Here is a 26,721-nt window from a genome sequence, read left to right as displayed (position 1 = left end):
TTAGAATTCGCAGAGAAGGACATCAAAACAGTGGCAGCAACTGTATTCTGTGTGTTCAAAACTTAAGTAGACTCATGAAAGACAGAAAGACTCCAACAGAACTTCTGGAGAGATGAAAACCACAGCGTCTAAGATGAAAACCACACTGGATGGGATGAGCATAAGATGAAGCAGTACAGAAGAAAAGATGAGTGCGGCAGAAGGAGAGTCACAGGAATCGCCCAGAATGAAACACAGAGAATCTAACAAACGGGAAAGAACATCAGGAACTGTGTGAAAATTTTCACCACCGAATACACAGGCACTGAAGTCCCTGAAAAGGGCTGCAGGAGGAAGGTCAGAAAATATGGGTGAAGAAATAACAGCCCCAAACTTTCCTAACTGAATAAGGGTCTATTGCTGCCAGAAAAGAGAAAGAAGAGGAAATACCACCATTTACATACACTTAAAAACACATGCACACAGGCCAGGAGGGGTGCCTCACCCCTGTAATCTCAGCACTTTGGGAGGCCGAGGTGGGCGGATCACGAGGTCAGGAGATTGAGACCATCCTGGCCAACATGGTGAAACCTCGACTCTACTAAAATAAAAAAAATTAGCTGGGTGTGGTGGCTCACACCTGTAGTCCCAGCTACTCAGGAGGCTGAGGCAGAAGAATGGCGGGAACCTGGTAGGCAGAGGTTTCAGTGAGCCGCGATCACGCCATTGCACTCCAGCCTGGGCGACAGTGAGACTCCGTCTCAAAAACAAAAAAAACCCAAAGTAAACAAACAAAAAAAACCAAAAACACATGCACACAAAACCATCCAAAATATGAAGACCTCATGCGAACAGAAAGATGCCTATAAAACACATCAGAATGGCTGCCTATGTCAGGGGATGGAGGGCAGAGGCCACAGGGAATAAGCAAAAACAAGAGAAGGGCATGGAGGATGAAGAGAAAGAAGCCACATGGTGAGAACGGGGTAAGTCCCTCCTCCACACCCGGAGTCAGAGGGAAAAAGAGAGCAAACACAGACGCAAAGGAGAAGATCCACTGTCCATGACTGTATCTTTGAGACAGAATTAATGATTTCATATCTCTATCATATGTTTTACATTCTCCACTACTGGTGCTCCTAACTCTTACTGAGAGCTCCCATGCACCCAGAAGGCAGCTTCCTCATGTTTTAGTTGCAGAGAAAGAGAACCACGTACTTTCATTCACTGCATTACCTGAGGCTCACAGCTAACAGGCCTGATCCAGGCCTCTTGTTCATAATCCCCACCCCATGGTCCACCATGTCTGGCCCTGGCCAGCCACCTGTACCTTCCGACATGGTGAGCTCGCTCGGCGGTGGCTGTACGACTCCTGATGCAATAGAGTCAGGCCAAAACCTCTGAACTGGCCGGTTCTGAGCAGTTTTTTTCTTTGTTTTAGGGGTCTCTGAACAACTTGAATCCAACATTGGCTGAAGAATTCGTCTTCTGGCATTGATGAACCTGGAGTCGACAAAGAGAAGCTTCCATGAAAACAGCCTTTGTAAAGACCCTATACAGGATGAGCAAATCCTTCTAACAAACACGCTGCACTATGAACCACGCTACAAAGAATGACTCACGTTCTCCACTATAATAACTACTTAAGAGGACTCAACAGCTATTCCAAATTCTCTAGATGCCCAGAATCACAGAGCCTATTGTTTTGAAAATCATGTAAATAAGGACCAACTCGTCCATGGCGCTTGTTTTTTTTGCCTCAACTCCTTTAGTGCATGTTTGTGAACTAGGTACTCATAACAACATAGATGATACTGTTGAATTTGTGAATCTGACACTATTTTCCCTAAGGAAGAAAAATGTTAAAGAAGCAAGACTTTCTGTAGTGCCATCATGCCTGAGACGATTGGGCAGTCTGCACTCGTCTAGAAGTCACCAGATCACCAACGTGGCCAAGCCTCTGGGTGGCAACATGTCTGAGCCATCAGAGAATGGGACTGCCACCTCCTCTTGTTTCACCACAAAGCATGATCTAAGGCAAGAGCTGCATCTTTTCAAAAACTATTCCCAATGATGAGCTGTTTCTTAGATGACTGAAGGCGTAAGTCATCCAGTGGTCCTAGACATGTGGCTAGCACAGCACATAGGCACCAGCAGTGATGAAATCCCCGACAGACGTTAGCGACTCTGTCAAACTAGGAACTCATGTCTGTAATAAGTCCCCACAGAGAACGAGATCAGCAATAATCACAGGTTGGCAAGGCAGGCTGGACATTGTTTCATATCAAATGAGTATGATAGCAATCTCAAAATACATTAAGATTAAAGGCTGCTGTCTTCAGTTCCCATTCTTATGCTCTGAGCTGTTGCCTTTAAATGTGAGAAAGTGCAAGGAGACTCAAATCCCCAGGCCGGCTTTTCCTCCTGCAGTGACTGGAGCACAAAGATAGCAACCCAGACATGAGTTCTGCTGCACCCACCACCCTATGCCACTGACCGGGCCACTTTGCTACAAAAGGAGCTGCAATGGAAAGAAATGGAAAGAAAAACATCTGTCCTATGAAAGCGCCTATCAAACCAGAACCCGTCCAGATTCACGCATTACCCCTAACCTAATGCAGAAGCAGCAATACCAACCATGCTTAAGGCCTTGTTTCTGTCTTCTTTTTTCAGTAACATGAGTGATAAAGTAGTTGACCTCTTGCTAGAGTCACACATTGCTCATCTATTAAAAGCCAGACTTCTCTATCTGGATAGCTGAGTAGCCATGTTTACGTCATCAGGGAAACAAAAGCATTACTTTTAGACTCCGATTCTACTCTGGTTTGTCACTGTGACAACTTCTCTCTTTTTTTAATGCCCCCCTCTGCAAAACAACAAAACTAGAACTGGATCAGCTCTAAGGTTGCTTAATTTTAAAAGTCCAAGATTTTAAAATAGCTACAATTATATTAGCACACAGTCTAACAATGAAGCAGTTCAGATCCTGCCATGCTTCATTTAGAGGAACCTGGTGATCCCTGCAGCACAAGCTCCACGGCCACCCACAACCCCAACAAGACCTGGGAGGGAAGGCCCCACTGCTATTGTAATGTGTTGGTTGTTTTCTTTTTTTTTTTTTTTTTTTTTTTTTTTGAGACCGAGTCTCACCCTGTCGCCTAGGCTGGAGTGCAATGGTGCGATCTTGGCTCACTGCAACCTCCGCTTCCTGAGGTCAAGCCATTCTCCTGCCTCAGCCTCCTGAGTAGCTGGGATTACAGGTGTGTGCCACCACATGTGGCTAATTTTTCTATTTTTAGTAGAGACAAGGTTTCACCATGTTGGTCAGGCTGGTCTCGAACTCCTGACCTTGTGATCTGCCCACCTTGGCCTCCCAAAGTGCTGGGATTACAGGTGTGAGCCACCGCGCCCGGCCTGTAATGTGTTTTTAAATCCTTCTTATTCAAAGCTGCTACCAGCAGAGGCATGAGCTAATGATGGGTGTGTATATCTCACTGCAAGATGTAATGTTTGTAAATACAAAAGAAAAGAAAGTCACAAAAAGTAAAAGTAGCTACAAATATTAAAGATTTCAGAAATTTGGAATTTTTAAAAGTTATATTATTAAACTGTTATTATTACTAAAAATTAAAAGTTGATACTAAACCTAGGTAAGACAATTTGTTAATGCAACATAGTAGCAAGTCAGGGAACACCAGGAAATCATGAATGAAGAAAAGCAGGAGGGTGCTGAGCAGTGACGGGGCACCAGCACATCCAGAGAAGCATCCCTCCCACTTCGGCCCACCCACCACAGGTGTGCCCCAACCAAAGTATGTGGTTTCCACATAGACTCCCGGAAAACAACCAAGCACATGAGCAGTATATAACAACCACTGCAGCAACAACATACTCAGAATCTTTAAATTTTTGTTAATATTCTATTTAAAAGATTTAACAGGAAATAACGCAAATAGTATAGTCTGTTGTGACCACCCAAATCCAAAAGAATGGCAAGAATGCAGGATCATGGAAGTACTTATGCAACCCCGAAGCACACCTCCCGCACACACGACTGCACAAAGACAAAGACTTTCTTGCTGGAACTTCAACAAGTTCACATTTTAGCACAGCTAAGATAAAGACAGTAATGTTTACAACTGGAAGAATTTGTGCTTTCTTCTTTTATGCATGCCAATTTTATTAAGCTGAAATTGTTTCCTACATCTGAATAATAAGTAAATTTAAAAAATGTGACAAGTGACTAATAACCAAAATGGAAGACCACCCCCCACTTCAGTGCCACCTAGGAACACACACAAGCCCTTACTAAGAAAAAACATCTGGCCAGAGTCTAAGTGTCCACAGCAATGTTTGACAGCAGGACTAGAAGGGGACATTTTATGAAATGTCCTCCTGGGTGTTTCTCTCCTAGGAATGGCTCCCAGGCTCTTCTGTGGAGCAGGACCCCCACAAGAAAGAGCGGCAGAGGGTCCCCTCATGGGGCAGGACCTCTCACCTCTTGACCTCCCACCATCCAGAGGCTCATCTACTAACAACACATCACAGTTTTGTATGAATGTGGGGCTTGGGGACAGTAGCACCCTAGAGAAACAGTTGTAAAGAGGCAGGCAGGATGCAGTCCATAATGAGGTATTGATAGGAAAACTTAGGTTGAACCTGGTTTATTCCTAAGTCTCCTGCTCCCATTGCCCATTAAAAGAACTCATATTTTTAGTCAGTTGCAGTGACTCACACCCATGATCCCAGCACTTTAAGAAGCTGAGGTGGGAGGATCACTTGAGGCCAGGAGTTCGAGACCAGCCTGGGCAACACAGCAAGACCCCGTCTCAATTGGGAAAAAAGAAAAAGAGAGACCTCCTATTTTCAGCAAGATTTCACCACGTGTTGGTGCCAGGGTTTCCAAGTGCTCTACCGTGCTGACAGCATGATTTCAGGAAGCAGGGCACCTTACCAGTTGTTGACTTGGAGTAGTGTCAAATTTGTCTGAGCAGCAATCTGTTTTTTCTCATCCTCTGTTGGGTAGGGATGCTGAAAATAAAAAGCAGGGTTACCATGGCCTTCGAGTTTACAAAGGAAATCAAGACGATTTAGGCAAAATGTGAGCATTACATAATCATCAGAAAATAATGGTAACATCAATAGTGCTTCTAGCCAAAACCTAACTGTAGTCTCACAGAACAAAGTGTTTCTCCTAGTCCCAGGAATGTCCTAGTGCCGCAGTGGCTGGTTAGCGCATAGGCCAAGGCGGATCGCCCCCCATGTCTAACGGTTCAGCGGTGACGGTAACAGCAGCGACATCACGAGGAGCAGGTATGCAGTCCAGTGGTGAGTCTACGCCAGGCTTGATACAATCTATAGATTCTGTATCAACTTTACTGAACTTTAACTTGTGAACAATAAACTACATCCATGTAAAGAGGATGGATGGATGCGTTCTGGCCCGGGAGCCTCTGCCACAAGCAACACACAGCACATTTCAATTACCTTGGTCCATTCTATAATAATTCACTGATTCCTCAGAAGCACCTGCTGAGACAGTCACTGTCACTGTCTTTATTTTACAGAAGAGGATACTGAGGCATGAAGTGTTTACAAACTGCCCCCAAGGGGCCGGGCACGGTGGCTCAAGCCTGTAATCCCAGCACTTTCGGAGGCCGAGGCGGGTGGATCACGAGGTCAGGAGATCGAGACCATCCTGGGTAACACGGTGAAACCCCGTCTCTACTAAAAATACAAAAAAATTAGCCAGGCGTGTTGGCGGGCGCCTGTAGTCCCAGCTACTCGGGAGGCTGAGGCAGGAGAATGGCGTGAACCCGGGAGGCGGGGCTTGCAGTGAGCCGTGATCGCGCCACTGCACTCTAGCCTGGGGGACGGAGCAAGACTCCGTCTCAAAAAAAAAAAAAAAAAAAAAAAAAAAAAACTGCCCCCATCCCACAGTTGGTGAAACAGGTGGAGTAGGAAATGGCCAGGCAGGCTGGGGGACAAGTTTCCATCATGGGTACCATAAGAATCAACTGACACTGGGATGAGCTGATGCCATCGATGGCTTTCCTGGGATGAGATCTCTGCTGGATTCACCTGTGCTGTCAGTAAGGAACTGAACCCAGGGCTGGTGACAGGAGTGCCAGCTATGCTATTCTTCTTTTATGTATGACTGAAACATTTCACATACAAAAAAATCCAACCAGAGGGCCGGGCGCGGTGCCTCACGCCTGTAATCTCAGCACTTTGGGAGGCCGAGGCAGGTGGATCACTTGAGGTCAGGAGTTCAAGACCAGCCTGGCCATCTGAAAAAAAAAAAAAAAAAAAAAAAAAAAAAAAAAAAAAATCCGGCCAGGTGCAGTGGCTCACGCCTGTAATCCCAGTACTTTGGGAGGCCAAGGTGGCCAGATCACAAGGTCAGGAGTTCAAGACCATCCTGGCTAACACAGTGAAACCTTATCTCTACTAAAAATACAAAAAATTAGCCGGGCATGGTGGCACGCACCTGTAGTCCCAGCTATTCGGGAGGCTGAGGCAGAAGAATTGCTTGAACCCAGGAAGCAGAGGTTGCAGTGAGCCAAGATCGCGCCACTGCACTCCAGCCTGGGAGTGCAGAAAAAAAAAAAAAAAATCCAACCAGAACTAAATAGCAAAACTCACAGAAGTACCAACCAAAAATGATTTCTAGCTATGGTAAATAATTTCTCCAAGATTGATGACTGTCTATATGTGGAAACCAACACGACATTTACTCTAAAACCTGAATGCGCTAAAGTCCCTCATTTGGAATCAACAAGGACCCAAGAGAATGAACGGCACCAGCGGAGTCAGCAGTGGGAGTTTACTTTGGCTTTGATGTGAAAGGAACACTGAGTGTAGCGTGGAAACACCCCTGCGCATCACACGGGGACGGAGCGGCCTCAGATGTGCCTCAGCAGTGATGGGTTTGTTTCCTCAAACTAACCGGCAGTGTGACTCAACTTGACTCCATCCATGAGTGTGTGGCTCTGAGCTCAAGGTCATGGAAACAGAAATACTGCTCTCCCCCTTTTAAAAGCTCATCAAATAGAAACAGGGCAGGAAACACGAGCACACAAGCAGAAAACACCAAATGGCCAGAGATGCTGCCCCAGAGTATGCGGGAAACTACGGGGGGACGGCGCTGCCGAGAAACGAGGGTGAGGAGGGACTGAGGACACCCCACAGGAAAAAAAGCGGCATCTTCACTGGACATGATGAGCAGGGTTTACTGTTTGAGAAATTATTAAAACATCAAAGGAAACCTGAAAGGAGAGTACTCACCCAATCCCACCACTTGGTGTTGTTCTATCATTATGTTATACATATACTGATTGGCTGTAATAATCGCAATGTGTGTAAATATACCGACATGCTGCCTTTTGACTTCCTATCCTTCAGTAAACCTCCCGACTGCTTAGAGCCCTCATTCCTGTTAACTATCCGTATGATACTCCATCAAACCGGCACGTCCTCATCTACATGCCGACCCGCTTTCCATTATTATATTGAACAACACTAACATCCTTACACACAAATCTTTCCGTTTTCTTGTGACTGATCTCTTTGGACCAATTTCTCGGAGCAGCCCCGCTGCTCACAGGTAGCACTTCTTTCTCCTGGCACGTGCGGCTTGCTACCTTTTAGGCCCATGGAAGCGGCTCGGTAGAGACCAAGAGGCCAGGGCAGGCAAGCAGAAGAGGCGCAGCCCAGGCTCCTGCCAGGCCTTCTGCCCAGGAGAGGGTCCTTCTCCTCCCAGGACCACTCAGCAACACTACCCACCAGACACTACCCACCAGTTTCAAGCCCTCGGGCCAGTAACTCCCATGGACCCTATCCTCAACCGAGGAGCCCGAGGCAGCCAGAAGAAAGTGGGCCGCGAAATGGCGAGATGGCTACGGGCTCAGGGGCCCACAGTCAGGGGAGGGCAAGGACAGAGTGCTGAGGACAAACAGGCCTCGGCCACAGTGGAGGCACCCTGGAGAGGAGACAGCGGGAGGGCAGGGCAGATGCAGCGCAGAAAGCCGAGGAAGAGGCTGGGAAAACAGGAGGATATGGCCACAGCCCCACAACAATCAGTGGCGACAGTGTGGGAGAAGGGCAAACTTAGGGCCAAGCCAAACTGGCGTCTGCCTTCCTGCCTCGGCCTCCCTGTGCTTGTCCCAGGAGAGCCCCGCCTGCTCTCTCCTGCCCTGGATCAGCAGGCTGGCAGCAATGGTGCCACACAGCGTGCAGAGCAGGTCTCCCCCATCAACTCAGCAGGCAGGCCCACCACTGCGCTTCCTAAGATGTCCTAGGAACAGGGAGAAGATGCAGCCATGGCCCGGGGGAGGAAGCTGGGTGCACATGCGCTGGGCAAACTGGTGCACCCTGTGGGACAAACTCACTTCCAGCAAAAGGCACCCGCCTGGTGGCCTGCCTGTGGGTGCACCCGGCCCTGTGATGTCTCTAACCCATCTCGGCTTGTCAATCCAACACACAGAAACACAGCAATTTCCCCAGCTGCTGCCCAAGAACACCCCTTCTCTGCCCACTTTTCTGGCTCACCTGACCCCATCACCCTTCGTGGTGGGCTGTCTCGGACACACGTGTACAGCTCACATGCGCCCGGGTGCTCCTTCATGGCGGCCCTCATTGCCCTTCAAGTTCCCTGCAGCAGTGCCCCACGCTCCCCACATTATGGACATGGCACGAAGTGCTGAAAGTCAGGCCTTTGATTTTCTGAGCCCAGAGAAGTAACCCTTTTCCATGACACATAAGCCAGAGAGCAAGCGTCACAGAGGGCTGAAAGGCAAGGGCCGGCCCAGCCATCCTTACCCCAATGTGCTGGAAGAGCCAGGACCGCATCACGTTCGTGGCATGCTTTGGCAGGACGCCCCTCTTGTTCTTAGATGAACCATCATCTTGATGCAAGATGCTGAGATCTTGGTTTAACTGTAACTGAAGCTTTTAAAGTTGAAAATAACATTAGAAAGCATAGGAAATTCTCACATATCCAAGTACTTACAACTGCAGGTGGAGAAAACAGCCAAGGATCGGACAGGGAAATGACTTGTAGTCAGGCCCATGCACGGGAACCCTGTGTGGACTGATGTTTCAGGACATGGTTCCCTCCACATTACTGGGCTTTTCTTTTTTTTGAGACAGGATCTAGCTCTGTCACTCAGGCTGGAGTGCCGTGGTGCAGTCACAGCTCACTGCAGCCTTGAACTCCTGAGCTCAAGTGATTCTTCCCGCTCAGCCTCCTGGGTAGCTGGGACCACAGCCACGCATCACCACACCCAGCTAATTTCTTCTACTTTTTGTAGAGGCAGGGTCTCACCCTGTTGCCCAGGCTGGCACATGATAAGTCTTTGCACTAGTGACTTGGCTCTGCAGAGGCCTCTCAGGCAGGGAGGCTCAGAGCCCATCCTCTACAGGCAGGAATGCCGTGGTCCTCTCACCCACCACCTGTTCCCACCTGTGCCTCCTGCAGCGAGGTCAGTGAGAACATGTGACTTCCTAGCCAAAAAGGGATGTCAAGAACCAATGAGAATGAACAGGGACACCACAAAATCCAACTCTCAAGAGAGGACACGCCAGGGGAGCAGAGGGGAAAGAAACAGAAACAGCATAAAGGCAGAAAGAGGGGCCGCAGAACAGGAGGGCACAGGCTGACTCCTTGTTCCAGATGCCTCCACAGGCACTAGAGATAAGGACCTTCCCTCCTGTCACCCAGGAAAGGGTAGGCTACTCTGCCAACTTGATTTTAAAAGAAAAAGATGTGAATGGCATTTCTTTGTTAAATTCCTTCTCACAAAACACGAGAGAAGATCTGCTCGTTACAAGGCTGTGCTCCAGGCCCTGGCACGGCCTCCCTCACACAGTGTCTCCCTCCCCAGGTGCTTGCTGAGATGATGCTGCCACCGTGCACTGCGCAGATCAGGGAAGGAAGGAAGGAAGCAAAATCACTCCGCAGGGTCCGCAGCATGGATAGGTCAGCCTGTTTAAGAGCTCGCACATAAACCTAACTTTAGTCCAGGCACAGTGGCTCACACCTGTAATCCCAGCACTTTGGGAGGCCAAGGCAGGAGGACTATTATATGAGCCCAGGAGTTCAAGACCAGCATGGGCAACATAGTGAGACCCCGTCTTTACAAAAACATTTAAAAATTAACTGGGCAAAGTGGCACATGCCTGTAGTCCCACTACTCAGGAGGCGGAGGTGGGAGGATTGCTTGAGCCTGGGAGGTCAATGCTTCAGTGAGCTCTGTTTGTGCCACTATACTCCAGCCTGGGTAACAGAGTGAGACCCTGTCTCTTAAAAAAAAATCAGAGCACCTGCAAAAAAAGAGAAGCTTCTAAAAGATGAGAAAAACACAAAAGATTGGAAACAAGAACATCAACCTTCTTGAGAGCCGGGTGCGGTAGCTCACGCCTATAATCCCAGCACTTTGGGAGGCCAAGGCAGGCGGACTGCTTGAGCCCAGGATTTCGAGACCAGACTGGCCAACGTGGTGAAACCCATTTCTACTAAAAATACAAAAATTAGCCAGGCATAGTGGCACACACCTGTAATCCCAGCTACTCGGGAGGCTGAGGCAGGAGAATCACTTGAACTTGGGAGGTGGAGGTTGCAGTGAGCCAAGATCACACCACTACACTCTAGCCTGGGCAACAGAGTGAGACTTCGTCTCAGAAAAACAAAACACAAAAGTAATGCTTTCTCAACATTGGGTAGAAAGGATTTTCAACCCGGAATTCTACAAGTAAACAGACTGCATATCAAATATGAGATCAAAATAAACTCATTTTTAGGTTTGCAAAGTCTCAAAAACATGTGTTTTTTTTGTTTGTTTATTTTCTTTGAGATGGAGTTTTGCTCTTGTTGCCCAGGCTGGAGTGCTGTGGCACAATCTCGGCTCACTGCAACCTCCGCCTCCCAGGTGAAGCGATTCTCCTGCCTCAGCCTCCCGAGCAGCCGGGATTATAGACATGCACCCAACGTCCAGCTAATTTTTGCATTTTTAGTAGAGACGGGGTTTCACTATGTTGGACAGGCTGGTCTCAAACTCCTAACCTCAAGAGATCTCAGCACTCCCAAAGTGCTGCGATTACAGGCGTGAGCCACTGCACCAGGCCAGAATCAATGTTTTTTTTTTTTTTTTTTTTGAGATGGAGTCTCACTGTGTCGCCCAGGCTGGAGTGCAGTGGTGCGATCTTGGCTCACTGAAACCTCTGCTTCCCGGGTTCAAGCGATTCTCCTGCCTCCTCCCGAGTAGCTGGGGATTACAGGCATGCACCACTGCACCCAGCTAATTTTTGTATTTTTAGGGACAGGGTTTCACCATATCGGCCAGGCTAGTCTCGAACTCCTGACCTCGTGATCTGCCCGCCTTGGCCTCCCAAAGTACCGGGATTATAGACGTCACTGTGCCTGGCCCAGAATCAATGTTCTTAAAGTAAGAACTCATAACACACACCAAAGATGGGCAAGCCTCGGCAGCCGCAAAGACAGCGCCACTGCACTCCAGCCTGGGCGACAGAGAGGCCTGAAAGCCCTGGCCTGACGACACTGTCATGAGGAGGTGTGGGCCAGGCTCACTGGTCTGAAAAGCTTGCCTGGCAATTCTGCCGTGCCCTCTGTGGGGACCCTGGGGAGTGTGTGCCTACAAGACCTCTGCCCCTGGTGGATGCGCACATGATCCAACGTTAGCACTGGATAACTGTGTGTGTGTGTGTGTGTGTGTGTGTGTGTGTGTGTGTGTGTGTGTGTGTGTGTGTTTGTATGGCGGGGGGTTGGTTATGAGTGATTTTTTTCCTGTTCTTTCAGAATTTTCTGAACTTTGCAAATTCTCTACAATGCGAGAGATAAGAGTACAAAGAAACAAAACACTGACATTCAGAGAAACCAGAAATTGCTACACAAGACAAAGCTCTTCACGCAGAGGGAAGGGCTCGTGCTTGTTCTACCTGTGCCCCTATGTGGGCAGCACTCACCCCCAAAGCCTTCCATAAAATGGCGCACGCACCTGGGAGTTCTGGATCCTAATTGTCCCAGGCGACAATGTCTGTGTGACCACTTGGCCTTGGGGAGTGACGACCGTGACAGGCTGATACACTGTGCCACCTCGAAAGGGAGAATAAAAATATGAGGCTGCTTTTAAGTCTCAATGATTTAAACCATTCTTTTTTCTTTTTTTGTAGAGACAGGGATATTGCTTTGTTGCCCAGGCTGGTCTCTAACTCCTGGCTTCAACTGATCCTCCCGCCTTGGCCTCCCGAAGTGCTGGGATTACAGATGTGAGGCACTGTGACCAGCCCTCTTCTTGATATACTTACAAAAGGAATAAAATCCCTAGTTTGATGAGCTTTTTAATCATTTCAAAAGCTCAACAATCCTTTGCCAGTTGACTTGCCACTATAAAGTAGCCCTGGGTGGGCTACTCCGGCACCTGCAGCAGTGTGTGGGCAGGTGGGCGGGCACTAGGTGCCTGGCAGCCCACACAGCCCGGCTCACACACCACCAACTGACCTGGGGTGTGAGGGCTCCCTTCCTTTTGCTAGCCTCTGCTTTCTACTTTTTCCTAAAATTAGCACATGTTAAGGATTTGGCCAAGGGTACTAAATAATAACTATTTTATTCTAGTTATATTTTTGGATCAACGGTGCTTTTTTTTTTTCCCCACTGAGGTTTCCCTTTGTGCTATTATGTGAGGTCTTTGGTGTAAATTTCTACCCCTCCCTCCTCGCTGTGTCCCATTTCCATGATGCTTTGTGTTTTCAACGTTCTCTACGCACCAGGGAACTCTGGAATCTGTCCCTTTCCTATAACGGTTTTTGTTCTACAAGTAATACCAATGCTAAGACTGCATTTTTATTTGTCATCAATTAATGATAAAACTTAAGATTTTCAGGGTGCTATTAAAAGCACAACAAAAAACTATGTTATTTGAAAATGACAACTGGTTTTTGGTGTATATTTTCAACTCCTACATAAAACCTTTTTTCTTTCCAATATATTTTTGGTAGAGAAACAAAGAAACACAATCTGCATAAAATACTTGTTATTGAGTATTAACAAGAAAGAGGCATTCAGAGACCTCTAGCTTCTAACATTGCTATATTAGAAAATGGCATTAACTTAAAATTGTATTTATACTGTCATTCTAACACACAGGACCATTTTCTGCAAAAACTCATGGAGAGTGTGTCCATTTTTCTGTCATCGTACCTGCCACCGTCGCCATGGCTACGTTTCCCTGCTGCAGCGCAGACGCTGGCACCACAATTCCTTGAGGGCTGATGGTGCCTGTAATGGCACTTTGAATCTGCTGCAAGTCAGAACACACATGTTGAAGGAATTACTAGAAAATGGAAAACCCATGTTTAAAACTTTAAAATAAGTAGCATAATGACGCCATTAAAAAAGGAAAGAGAAGCTTGAGAGAAAGAGCATCCTCAGATGACGTGGCTTCAGAATGCACGCAGCACACACGGAAAGCAAGAGGTGTACAACTGTGTATTAAACACAAGCCAGCCTGCAACGTCAGCCTGCACTGTGGCTCCCAAAAGATTATCTTCATCTCACTGCCATATTCCACGTGCCTTACAGCCCAGGAGTATGACGAGGAAGACCCTGCTTTCTGATCACACATCTTTTTCATTAGACTTGGCTTGGTGGACTCTTGAGTTTTCCATGAACCAAGCTCTCCCTGACCGATAAGAACATTCAAAAGATTATATAGCACAGGCCTGGGAGGCACTGGAAGTGACCAGGGCTGAGGTATTACAAGCTGTGCTGGGGAGTCAGCCCCTGGCACCCACCTTGACTCTTGACCCCGGCACAGACTAAGTGTGATCTTGGCTTTCCCCGGTGTTCTTGCTTGTACAGTGCTTGGAACTGTGCCCGGCCTACAGCGAGCCCCATGCAAATGTTCGTACATGCCCCATGGAGGACTCTACGCATCTGGGGTTAGATCCACATGGGCCACTTTATCCACTGACTGTGACGCCCGGGTGGGCAGCTGGCAGGGGAGAGGAGCCTCCAGTGCCGGGCCTGGCACACTCACGTGCCCTGACATGTGAGTAGTTAAATAGCATAAGGGGACACCACCACCACCCCAAGGCGGTGACTCTGTGGGCCATCATCGAGCGGAATGTGTAAGCTTAGCGGCTATGCTTAAGGCCTGCCACATTAATTAGGTTGTAATAAAAGTTAAGCTAGTCAAATCAATCATCCCAGCTCCCACCTGAAGATCTTAGAAAAAGGGGAACATCGTGAACCCAAAGCAGAAGAAAGGAAATAATAAAGATCAAGGTGAAATCAATGAAACTGAAAACAGAAAAACAACCAAAAAAATCAATAAAACAAAATACTGTTCTTTGAAAATTACATAAACCTCTAGACTCACTAAAAAAAAAAATAGAGACACAAAAGATCAATATCAGAAATAAAACAGGAAGAGATCGCTATAGACCCTGCTAACACCAAAAGGCTATGAAGAGAATACTAGACCACCTCTAAACTCCTAAATTTAACATCTTAGGTGAAATAGATCAATTCTATTTCTCAAACATTTAAGAACTAACACCAAGTCTACATAATTTCCAGAAAAAAATAACAGGAGGGAATACTTCCTAATCCATTTTATGTAAGTTTGTATATCTTGATACCAAAACCAAAGACAGTATGAAAAAGAAAACTATACACCAATATCCCTTACAAATACAGACAAAAATGCTGAACAAAATATTAGCCAATAGAATTCAAGAATACATATGAAAAGAATTATGTGCCATGGCCAAGTGGAGTTTATTCCAGGAATAGAAGGCTTGTTCAGTATTCAAAAAACCAATCCATGTAATGTCCATTATTAACAGGCTAAAGAAGAAAAATCACATAATCATATCAATCAATGCTGGAAAAGCATTTAACAAAATTGAACAAGATAAAATCTCTCAGAAAAAAAGCAATATAGGAGAACCTCCTTAACTTGATAAAGAGCATCTAGAAAGAAACCTGCAACCAACATCATCAACAGTGAGTGACTGAAAGGTGTCCCCTAAGGCAGTGACAAGGCAAGGATGTCTGCTCTTGCCACTCTTATTCAAGATGGCACAGGCCAGGAAAGGAAACGCTTGGGTATAACTCTAAAAACGCATGTACACAACTTATGTGTCAAAAACTACAAAGCACTGATGAAAGAAATCAGAGTTGTCAATCAATGGAGAGACATGCCATACCTGTGGATTGAAAGACTCAACACAGTAAAGATGTCAATTCTCTCCAGATTGATATACAGGTATAAGGCAATTCCTATCAAAATCTAAGTAAGATTTTTTTTTTTTTTTTTTTTTTTTTTTTTGAGACGGAGTCTCACTCTGTCGCCCAGGCTGGAGTGCAGTGGTGCGATCTCGGCTCACTGCAAGCTCCGCCTCCCGGGTTCCCGCCATTCTCCTGCCTCAGCCTCTCCGAGTAGCTGGGACTACAGGTGCCCGCCACCACGCCCGGCTAATTTTTTTTTGTATTCTTAGTAGAGATGGGGTTTCACCGTGGTCTCGATCTCCTGACCTCGTGATCCGCCTGCCTCGGCCTCCCAAAGTGCTGGGATTACAAGTGTGAGCCACTGCGCCCGGCAGTAAGATGTTTTTGTAGCTCTAGACGAGAGCATTCTAAAATTTATGTGGACAGGCAAAGGAACCAGAATAGCTAAAACAATTTTGAAAAGGAATAACAGGGTGGGAGGAAACAGTGTGCCCACTTTTGAGAGTTATTCTATAGAAAAATCCACTTGAAATGGATCATGGATTTAAATGCAAAATGTAAAACTATAAAACTTTTGAGGCCAGGCATGGTGGTTCACACTTGAGCCCAGGAGTTTGGGACCAGCCTGGGCAACATAGTGAGACCTTGTCTCTATTTAAAAACTTTTAGGAAAAAACTTAAGACAAAGTCTTTGGGACCTAGGGTTAGGCAAAGAGTTCTTAGACTTGACACCAAAAGAATGATCCATAAAAGGAAAACCTAATAAATTGAACTTTATTAAAATTAAAAAGGTTGGCTCTGAAAAAGACCTGTTAAGAGGATGAAAAAAATACTTAGCTACTATAGACTTGGAGAAAACACTTCAAACCATATATCCAACAGAGAACTAGTATCTACAATAAGCAAAGAACTCTCAACACTCAGAAGTTAAAAAAAAAATCCAATTAAAAAATGGGCAAAAGACGGCCGGGCGCGGCAGTCATGCCTGTAATCCCAGCACTTTGGGAGGCCGAGGCAGGCAGATCACGAGGTCAGGAGATCGAGACCATCCTGGCTAACACGGTGAAACCCCGTCTCTACTAAAAATACAAAAAATTAGCCAGGCGTGGTGGCGGGCACCTGTAGTCCCAGCTACTCAGGAGGGTGAGGCAGGAGAATGGCGTGAACCCAGGAGGCGGAGTTTGCAGTGAGCCGAGATCGCGCCACTGCACTCCAGCATGGGTGACAGAGCGAGACTCCGTCTCAAAAAAAAAAAAAGGCAAAAGACATAAGCAGCAGACATTTTATCAAAGAAAATACACAGAGGGTATAATAATGTTCCACATTATTAGCCATCAGGGAAATGAAAATTAAAACCACAAAGAAATATTAATATCACTACATATCATCAGAATGGCTAAAACACAATAGTGCTTCCTCATGGATGAATCTTACAGGCATTCTGCGCAATGAAACAAGCAAAGGACCCAGAAGGACAAACACTGTACGATTCCACTTAACATGAGAGACCTGGAGTCATCGAATTCACAGAGACAGACAGTAGAATGGTGGGTTCCAGGGGCTAGGGGAGGGGGAATCCGGAATGAGTGTTTAATGGGGTCAGAGTTTGAGTTTGAGAAGATGAGAAAGTTCTGGAGATGGATGGTGTTGATGGTTGCCCAACAATGTGAATAAACTTAACACCATTGAACTGTACATTTTAAAATAGCTAAGATGTAAATTTTATATTATGTATATTTTACACAATTTTTCAAAAGAATAAGTAAAATATTTTAAGAAGAAGTAAAAGAAAGAAATGAATTGTGTCTTCTATAAAGATGGGACCGGGGGCCCAGTATGCAGATTGAGGACTCACTTCATAATCTGAGGGAGTTCATTCCCAAACCAGGCTGGGGTCAGAGACCTAGAGGGTCCTTCTTGTAGAAAGTCATTAAGATGACCCAGTGAATTCTGAAAGAACTGGTGGTCTCATGACTCAATGCAGATGTTCACAGTGGCAGAGAGGGAAAGTGAGACCCCCAAATGTAAGTACCTGGGACTGCACCGGTGAGTAAGGGCTTCCAGGCTCTCCACTCAACAGAGTTTCACTGTTCATTTTTGTTTTTAGACAAGCAATGTATCGACTGCAGAAATCTTTGCAGAGTTCGTTAACCTTTTCCAGCTCAAGAAGATGAATGCGCAAAACCTGGATTGCTTTTACCATCTAGAGCAGAGAAAATGAAGACTTTCAGAGAAAAAGGTAGCATTATTGTAAGTTATCATGATCCTACATACCAATTCTTAGTCATTAGATGGAACCATCTCTACTGCCAATAACCAAAGTGGAATAACATCAGAAATCCTCTAAACTCATGTGTTGTTCCAGTGCCACTGACCTGGGCTTTGGTATTTGGCTGCATCTGGTGTGCAGGGAAGACAAAGGCGCATGGTGGTAACCTCGGTGCGTCCCAGTGCTAGGTGTGTGGGCTGTGAGCCGAAGCCTAGCCCTTCCACTGACTCGCTCTGTGGCAGGCAGGACAAGTGACTCACCCTCATCTACTCCTGTTTCTACATTCACAAATAGGGACACATCCGCACTCACCCTAGGCAGTGCTACATTTTCATAAAGTTCCATTTTGGTGTCTTTGCCTAGTCCTAGATCCTCAAGATTTTCCCTTGCGATTTTTCTAAAAGTTATATCATTTTTGTTTGTTTGTTTTGTTTTTTTTTTTTTGAGACAGATTTCACTCTTGTTGCCCAAGCTGGAGGCTGAAGTGCAGTGGTGCGATCTCAGCTCACTACAGCCTCTGCCTCCTGGGTTCAAGTGATTCTCCCGCCTCAGCCTCCTGAGTAGCTGGGATTACAGGCATGCACCACCACGCCCAGCTAATTTTTGTATTTTTAGTAGAGATGGGGTTTCACCATGTTGGTCAGGCTGTTCACGAACTCCTGACTTCAGGTGATCCACCTGCCTCAGCCTCCCAAAGTGCTGGGATTACAGGCGTGAGCCACCACACCTGGCCAAAGTTGTATAGTTTTATATTAAGTAACTACATTTTGGGGTAATTTGTCCCACAGCAATAGATAACTAATACCAATAATGCAGCCATTATCGTAAGTACCAGTTGCCTATGAATCAGCAACTCCGAAGCCCATCTCTTTCACCTGTAAATCTGGTAGTAGTAATTCGTAGGCATCTGTGCAGTGAATAAATGAATCAATTAATAACAAAAATAATGGAGTGTCAAACTCTGCTAGGCCCTGTGCTAAACACTCACCAGTCAGGAGAACCTGGGGCCCTGCCAGCCTGGTGGGGTGCAGAGGACACCTGTGCTGTACTCACTGGGCCAAGCCAGGTGTGGGCCAATGGGAAGATGGATGCGGACCACAGACTCAGGGGTGGAGAGAGCGTCGGATCCTCACCCAAAGAGCATGCACTGTTAGTCTCATCTCAGAGAGGAGGAGACAGATCCAAGTCAGATAACTCACCCACAAAATCTATTTGGTGGTAAGCATCGAGTATATAATGAGAATTTTCTTAAAAACTAAGACCTCAGCAATTTATTCAGGAAAAATGAGTTTTCCAAAAACCTTTTCTGTTGAAGGCCCTAACCAGGGTTTTGATATGGGACCAAGATGGCTCGAAGGGAATCCAGTGAAGGTTCCCTGATGCCAGATCTTTGTGTACCCAGCTCTGAGAATTAAACACGTGGTTACACTCTGGCAGGAGAGCAGACCCAGAGAGTGTGGCCTACCCAGACTGAGCTGACAGCGCTGTACAGGTGCCTCAGGTGCAGCTCGTTCAGAGCAATCCAGTGATGTTGGAACCAAGATGTTCTCCATTGCCCCTGGAGGGCACAGAAAATGCTGGATTTTGGAGCCCTGGCCCTGGGAGGAGGACATCACAAATCACTGTCAGCCTCAAGACAGAGCTGTCGCTGGGCGCAGTGGCTCACGCCTGTAATCCCAGCACTTTGGGAGGCTGAGGCAGGCAGATCACGAGGTCAGGAGATTGAGAGTATCCTGGCTAACATGGTGAAACTCCATCTCTACTAAAAATACAAAAAAAATTAGCCGGGCATGGTGGTGGGCGCCTGTAGTCCCAGCTACTCGGGAGGCTGAGGCAGGAGAATGGCTTGAACCTGGGAGGCAGAGCTTGCAGTGAGCTGAGATCACGCCACTGCACTCCAGCCTGGGCAACAGAGCGAGACTCCGTCTCAAAAAAAAAAAAAAAAAAAAAAGACAGAGCTGTCTTGGAGAATGCAGCTCAAGTCTGTGTCCATGTCCATGATAAACCAAGGACAGACGCAGGTCACAGACATACCGCCCGAACACCCCAACCCCACGGACCTTTACAAACGCTGTGCAGAGAACTGAATCCCCATGTACATTTGGCATGGAGGCTCAAATTATTATTATTATTTTTTTAATTTTTTTATTTTTTGAGACAGAGTCTCGCTCTGTCACCCAGGCTGGAGTGCAGTGGCACAGTCTCGGCTCACTGCAACCTCCGCCTCCTGGGTTCAAGCGATTCTCCTGCCTCAGCCTCCTAAGTAGCTGGGACTGCAGGCATGTGCCACCATGCCTGGCTAATTTTGTATTTTTAGTAGAGATGGGGTTTTGCCATGTTGGCCAGGCTGGTCTCGAACTCCTGATCTTGTGATCCACCCACCTTGGCCTCCCAAAGTGCCGGGATTACAGGTGTGAGCCACCACGCCTGGACTATTTTATTTGATTTTTAAAGGAAAGGGTAGGTTGGGCCTTGAGAGACTGAGGAGGGAAGATTGCTTGAGGCCAGGAGTTTGAGACCATCTGGGGCAACACAGTAAGATGTGTCTACAAAAATAAAATAAATTTAAAAATAAAAACTAAATAAATGAAAGATACCTAGAGAAGGCTGGAAGACTTGGGGATATCTATATTACACACACCATAAAAATTAATTCTTTTAGAGTTGTATGAGTCTCTCCTTTAGCAGAACTACAAGCAGTCTAAAGTTCTACTTAGAAGCCTAAAATTTCATGAACAGATTTCACATTTTGAAAAATAAAATTTATTTTACTTACTAAATTGTCAGTTTCTGGATCTTCACAAAAGAACGGTTTCCCTTCCTTCTCTTGCTTTCTTACAAAATTTTCGATGTCTACATCAAAACTGGCAGAAGTTGTGCCTTCAGAGCCCTGTGTAGATTGTTCACATTTTTCAAACAACAAAGCTAATAATGGAAATAGTGGATGCCTGAGGAGAAAAGAAAAGAAAAAGAAATCCATTTACGTTCTACATCTCCATGAGATTGTCTTTGTGTGTACGCCTGCACTACTTCACGTAACACCTCTGTTGGGTGAAAATTCACATACCACACAGTTCATCCATTTAAAGTATGCAATTCAACGGTTTTTACAGTTGCACGGCCACTGCCACTGTCAACTTTGGAACATTTCCATGATCCCCGCAAAGAAACCCTGTATCCAATAGCAGTCATTCTCCATTTTTTCCCAGACCCCAGCCTACTAGAACCTACTTGCTATCTCTATATATTTGCCTCTTCTAGACATTTTGTCTAAATGGGAATCGTATAACATGTGACCGTGGTGTCTGGCTTGTTTCCCTCAGCATAATGCGTCCAAGGCTTACCAGTGTTTTAACAGGTATCAGTACTTTATTCTTTTTTTTTTTTTTTTTTTTTTGAGACAGAGTCTCGCTCTGTCGCCCAGGCTGGAGTGCAGTGGCATGATCTCGGGTCACTGCAACCTCTGCCTCCCGGGTTTAAGCGATTCTCCTACTTAGCCTCCCCAAATAGCTGGGACTACAGGCACCCGCCATGATGCCCAGCTAATTTTTTTTATTTTTTGAGATGGAGTTTCACTCTTGTTGCCCAGGCTGGAGTGGAATGGCGTGATCTCGGTTCACCACAACCTCTGCCTCCCAGGTTCAAGTGATTCTCCTGCCTCAGCCTCTGGAGTAGCTGGGACTACAGGCATGCACCACCATGACTCGGCTAATTTTGTATTTTTAGTGGAGATGGGGTTTCTCCATGTTGGTCAGGCTGGTCTCAAACTCCTGACCTCAGATGATCCACCTGCCTCAGCCTACCAAAGTGCTGGGATTACAGGCATGAGCTACCACGCCTGGCCTAGTTTTTGTTTTAGTAGAGACAGGATTTCGCCATTTTGGCCAGGCTGGTCTCGAACTCTTGACCTAAAGTGATCTGCCCGACTTGGCCTCTCAAAGCCCTGGGATTACAGGCATGAGCCACCGCACCTGTCACTTCATTCCTTTTACTGCTAAATATTATTGCATTGCATGGAGATGCCATAATGTGTCTGTTCATTCATCAGTTGATGGGCATGGGCACTGTTTCCAGCTTTTGGCCATGATAGGCTGTGCTGCTATGAAGATTTATGTACACGTTTTTGTGTGGACTTTTTTCATTTGTCTTAGGTATATATGTGCATAGGAGTAGAATTGCTGAGTTATATATAATTCTATGCTGAACTTAAAAAAAAATTTTTTTTTTTGAGATAGGGTCTCACTCTCTGTCACCCAGACGGGAGTACAGTGGCACGATCTCAGCTCACTGTAACCTCCGCCTACCGGGTTCAAGTGATTCTCCCACCTCAGCCTCCAGAGTAGCTGGGACTACAGGCATGCGCCACCACACCCGGCTAATATTTGTATTTTTTGGTAGAGACAGGGTTTCGCCATGTTGGCCAGTCTGGTCTTGAACTCCTGACCTCAGGTGATCCACCTGCCTCGGTCTTCCAAAGTTCTGGGATTACAGGTGTGAGCCACCGCACCCGGCCTGATTGACTTTTAAATACTAAACCAGTCTGACATTCCCAGGAAAAACCTGACTTGGTCGCTACGTATTATTCTTTTTACATATTGCTAGAATTGATTTGTTAATATTTTATTGATGATTTTTACATCTAAGTTCATGAAGGATATTGGCCTGTATTTTCCTTATTTGGTATTGTCTTTGGTCTTAGTGTCAGAGTGATGTGAATTATAAAGTGAGCTGGGAAGCCTTCCCTCCTCCTCTACTTCCTGAAAGAGACTATGCAGACTTGCTGCTCTTTTCTTCTTTATATGTTTGGTAGAATTCTCAGTAAAATCAACTGTGCCTGAATATTTCTTTTTGCAAGGTTACACAAAATTTATAGATTTATATTCTAAAATTTTATAGGTATTAGAAATAACATCTTTGTGTGTGTGTGTGTGTGTGTGTGTGTGTGTGTGTGTGTGACAGAGTTTCGCTCTTGTTCCCCACGCTGGAGTGCAATGGCACGATCTCAGCTCAATGCAACTTCCGCCTCCGCGGTTCAAGTGATTTTCCTGCCTCAGCCTCCCAAGTAGCTGGGATTACAGGCATGAGCCACCATACCTGGCCAGAAATAACATCTTAATCTGAGAAAATTTTCAGCCGAGCAGTTATCACATCATAATGGCACCTCACAACTCTGCCTCGCTACTAGTTCTAGTGTTCCTTTTAACAAACTTGTGGATGCTCCTCACTCCTCTGAGGCCCCCACAGCCGGCACCCCGGGCACTACCTATAAATGGCCTGCTTGTCCACATCCATCGGGGTCTGAGACTCCACAGGGGGAGGGCTCACTCCTTCTGCATCAGGTTCAGAGCAGTTTGGATCTTGTTCTGTCTTTAACTCTGTTACTACTTGCATCTGTAAAAGGAGGAAGATAATTCTTATTAGCAAACACAAACTACTACGAGGTATTCCATGATCCAACAGGAATGCAGTTGGAGTGGGGAACTGCCAGACAGTAGTACGACTGCAATCATATGTAAAGAATACTACCAACAAAACAGCTTTGAATTTAATGTGCTTTAAAATAAAGGTAAAATTTCCAAACTGCTGAAGAACTGAGATAACCAATGTTTGTGAAATGCTCATGATTTTAAAATAACACTGGCGATGGCCTAATGAAGAGAATGGCACACATGCAATCTACTCCTCCGTCTATTGCTATATCTCCTCACGCGTAGTAATATTACAGCCAGAGAAGCATAGACAAATAGTCCAAGGTCTTCTTACCATGTCACAGACACAACCTAACCCCATATGCTACGTATTTGGGACAGGGCTGAACTTCTCCCATATCTACCCTCAAACCTCAGCAATACATAGCCATAAAAATGTCACTATATTCAGAAAGGAAAAGGCCAGCTGTGTTTACTTAAAGCCTTAAAAGATACTATCATTTAAAATGCTTTAAACGAGCAATGCCTTTGTCATTTAGGTAAAAAATATTTAAATCATTAAAAAAAAAATCAGTTTACAAAAACAAAATTTCGTGAAAGTAAACTTCTAGTTATCCATGAGCAGCAGATTAGACTGTCCTGACCTCAGCTTCCTCAGGACCAGGATGGGCCATTTCTCCCACGGTGGATTTGGCCATGCTTCTGTCCCTTGAGGAAGCAACTTGGGGCAGCGGGGGCAGGGAGACCTCATGGAAGCAGGGCCATCCCCACTATCCAGACAGACTGGGGGCCAGCCATGAACGCCCACCCCCACAGGACACCTCTCACATCCTCCAGCCCTGTGCTCTCTTCCCTCCAACGTCTTGTTTTTTGGAATAAGATGACTTCTATTCTGCTGCCTTTAAATGGTACAACATATTAGGAAAACTGTTTTAGTTTCTCTTAAAAAAAAAAATAAAAGCAATAAAGCCTAAGTGGACACAGTATTTCTGTAAGGCCATCTGCCAGCATGTATAAAAAGCCTTAAAAAGGCCAGGCACAGTGGCTCACGCCTATAATCCCAGCCCTTTGGGAGGCCAAGGTGGGCGGATCATCTGAGGTCAGGGGTTCAAAATCAGCCTGGCCAACATGGTGAAACCCTGTCTCTACTAAAAATACAAAAAAATTAGCTGGGAGTGGTGGCACACACCTGTAATCGCAGGTACTCAGGAGGCTGAGACAGGAGAATTGCTTGAACCTGGGAGACGGAGGTTGTAGTGAGCTGAGATCACACTACTGCACTCCAGCCGGGGCAACAGAGCAAGACTCCGTCTCAAAATAAATAAATAAGTAAATAAATAAATAATAAAAAATAAGAAGCCTTAAAAGATTCATTTCAGTATTTGAAAAAAAAAAAGATTGTGAAAAGAGAGAAATCTAAATGTTCAACCTTGGAAAATTGGCAAAATAATTACGATAGGCCTATGCTGTAGATATATTTCAATGTTTATTTAAAATAATGCTGACTAAACACTTCCCAGGCCCTGAGAAACACTCGGTATGAAAAGGGCAGCATTCCAGGTGTCATCTGCACCTGGCACAGCCGCCTGGGAGGAGGTGGCAAGCACTACTGTCCCAGGCTGTGTTGGAGGTGGTCACCGTGCCTTGGTGCGCAGGAGGCAGCGGTGGGGTCGGAGCAAAGACCTAGCAGGCAGGAGGGAGAAGAGTGATGGGAACAGTGAGGACCGGTGCGCCAGGGCAGGCAGAGAGGTGCCCAAGATGTGCCAGGCAGAGATGCTGGGGGCGGCCTGGGGCCCAGAGGGGCCAGGCGATTCGGGCCACAGGGCAGCTTGGGCTTGGCATGAAATCCACAGGAATCCACAGAGAGCCACTGGACAGCCCAGGCGGGACGCTATTAGATTTGCCTTTTAGAAAAAAAAAAGTCAGTTGGAAATACCAAAGGACTAAGGACTTCTAGGCTAAGGAAGCAGGCTGACTACATCACAGAATTTCCCTCCTTTCACTGCTATACAAAGAAAAAAAAACAAAAAAAAAAAACAAAACGCTACCACCACCGCCACCAACAACAAAAATCTCTGCCACAGGAACTGAACAAGGACTGGTTGGTAAAACTAAGCACCAGAGAAAGGGGGACCCAGTGCCTCAGCTCCTAACCCCTCCTCAGACCTCACCAGCATGGCTCCAGTGAGTTATCCAGAGCCTGATCCTTGCCACCGAAGTCCTCGAGGTGGGGAGGAGAGCCGGGGAGGGGGCACTGCACTGCCCCTGCCTGCTGGGCAGGAAAATAAAGGGCAGGGCCAAATCCCTTCACTGGCTCCAGAGTCAGTGGGATGATGAGCCAAATGCCAGTGGGTTCAGAACACAGTGTTTTAACAAGATCGCAGGCCAAGAAAGACGGCAAGGGCCTCAGTCAAGCCTCGATCCACCAGCTTCTCAATTCATTCAGGTCACAGAACACAAAACACTCAGATCCTCAAAAGCACAAAACACCATAGCTTCCAGGAGAACAAAGTCTCATCTATGGTGGGAGGGCAATGGAGAGCTGCCCGTGTATGGCACAACCATCCAAGCATGAGCAAGGTACAAAGATGGAGCACTGGGGCCCTGCAAATTCATTACTGGGACAGCCCCTCTCATGCCTGCAGCTGGGGAGACGAGGCTACAAGATTCCCATTCAAAAGCTGATCCAGTTAGACACTCAGAAAAGTCACCAGTCAACATGGGAATCTGTCATCATGAAAATCAATCGGGTTTTCTTTCAAAGTAACAGTGCTAATTAACAGACATTAAAAAGGTAAATTCCCAAGAAACTGTCATATGACTTAGGGAAGTCAAGATTCCTGGCAATCTTGGTGTCAGTTAAGGAGATAGTATTATTCTATGGCTTATTTTTCTGAACACGAATGTATAATAAATGCGTAACACACTAACATTGAGCGTGCAACCTCATGGCAATTGAATTGCAAGTATACAAAGGAATGTCCATGCTTGAGTGCCAGGCTGATTTGTAATTAGAATGCAGAATCAAGTTCAAGCTCACCTGTTGCCCATCTTGATAGCTGTCTATACTTAATGTCTGTGTAGCCATCATGGTTCATCAGAGTTTTATAAGACATCAAATCATCTTGAGTGAAAAGCAAATGGTGTCTGGAGAACAAAACCAGAAAAGCATCAGTTAATAGTCGTAGAGCATTTTTGTCTCCCTCATTCCACAACATCCAATTTTTTTTTTTTTTTTGAGACCGAGTTTCGCTCTTGTTGCCCAGGCTGGAGTGCAATGGCGCGATCTTGGCTCACCTCAACCTCCGCCTCCCAGGTTCAAGCGATTCTCCTGCCTCAGCCTCCCTAGTAGCTGGGATTACAGTCATGTGCCACCATGCCCAGATAATTTTGTATTTTTAGTAGAGACGGGGTTTCTCCATGTTGGTCAGGCTGGTCTCGAACTCCCAACCTCAGGAGATCCGCCCGCCTCGGCTTCCCAAAGTGCTGGGATTACAGGCATGAGCCACCGCGCCCGGCCCATAACATCCAATTTTTTAAAATACACATTTTTACATGTAGAGAACAAAAAAATTATCCTTAACAGTATGTTATGACCCAAATCCTATTAGCAACCCTTCACTTACGTAGCAGTCACTTATTTTCCTGTGCTAGGCCCTGACTTGCTATTATATTTTCAGCCCCTGTCATTCACTGCCCAGCTAATATCAAGTCAATGCCTGCCCATGCCAGGCAGCATGCTGGGCCTGGGGTGCGGCAGTGAGCAGGACAGGCGAGGCCTCTGCCTTCCTGAC

At 46.2% G+C, this 26,721-nt stretch overlaps 1 protein-coding gene across 5 annotated transcripts in view; it reads right to left on the bottom strand.

Moving 5' to 3' along the window:
• The window catches only part of PKNOX1 (PBX/knotted 1 homeobox 1), a 67,199-nt gene that overhangs the window by 6,208 nt on the left and 34,270 nt on the right, over positions 1-26,721 (bottom strand). For 4 of the 5 annotated variants that reach the window (XM_030806128.1, XM_030806131.1, XM_030806129.1 and 1 more), the window contains exons 2-10: positions 25,968-26,074; positions 22,762-22,889; positions 20,275-20,446; positions 17,262-17,432; positions 13,196-13,295; positions 11,994-12,091; positions 8,800-8,928; positions 4,934-5,010; positions 1,310-1,482 (exon numbers count right to left, since the gene is read on the bottom strand). In XM_030806128.1, the coding sequence (XP_030661988.1) occupies positions 1,310-1,482; positions 4,934-5,010; positions 8,800-8,928; positions 11,994-12,091; positions 13,196-13,295; positions 17,262-17,432; positions 20,275-20,446; positions 22,762-22,889; positions 25,968-26,018 (1,099 nt within the window). In that variant the 5' untranslated portion in view covers positions 26,019-26,074. Of the gene's footprint in view, positions 1-1,309; positions 1,483-4,933; positions 5,011-8,799; positions 8,929-11,993; positions 12,092-13,195; positions 13,296-17,261; positions 17,433-20,274; positions 20,447-22,761; positions 22,890-25,967; positions 26,075-26,224; positions 26,260-26,721 lie in introns of those variants that run through there. The other variant, XM_030806132.1, reaches the window with a different exon arrangement.

This window comes from Nomascus leucogenys, chromosome 25 (genome assembly GCF_006542625.1).
Source record: "Nomascus leucogenys isolate Asia chromosome 25, Asia_NLE_v1, whole genome shotgun sequence".
NCBI classification, from domain to species: Eukaryota; Metazoa; Chordata; class Mammalia; order Primates; family Hylobatidae; genus Nomascus; species Nomascus leucogenys.
The sequence above is the reverse complement of the archived record's forward strand: the minus strand, read 5'-3'. Positions and strand labels throughout refer to the sequence as shown.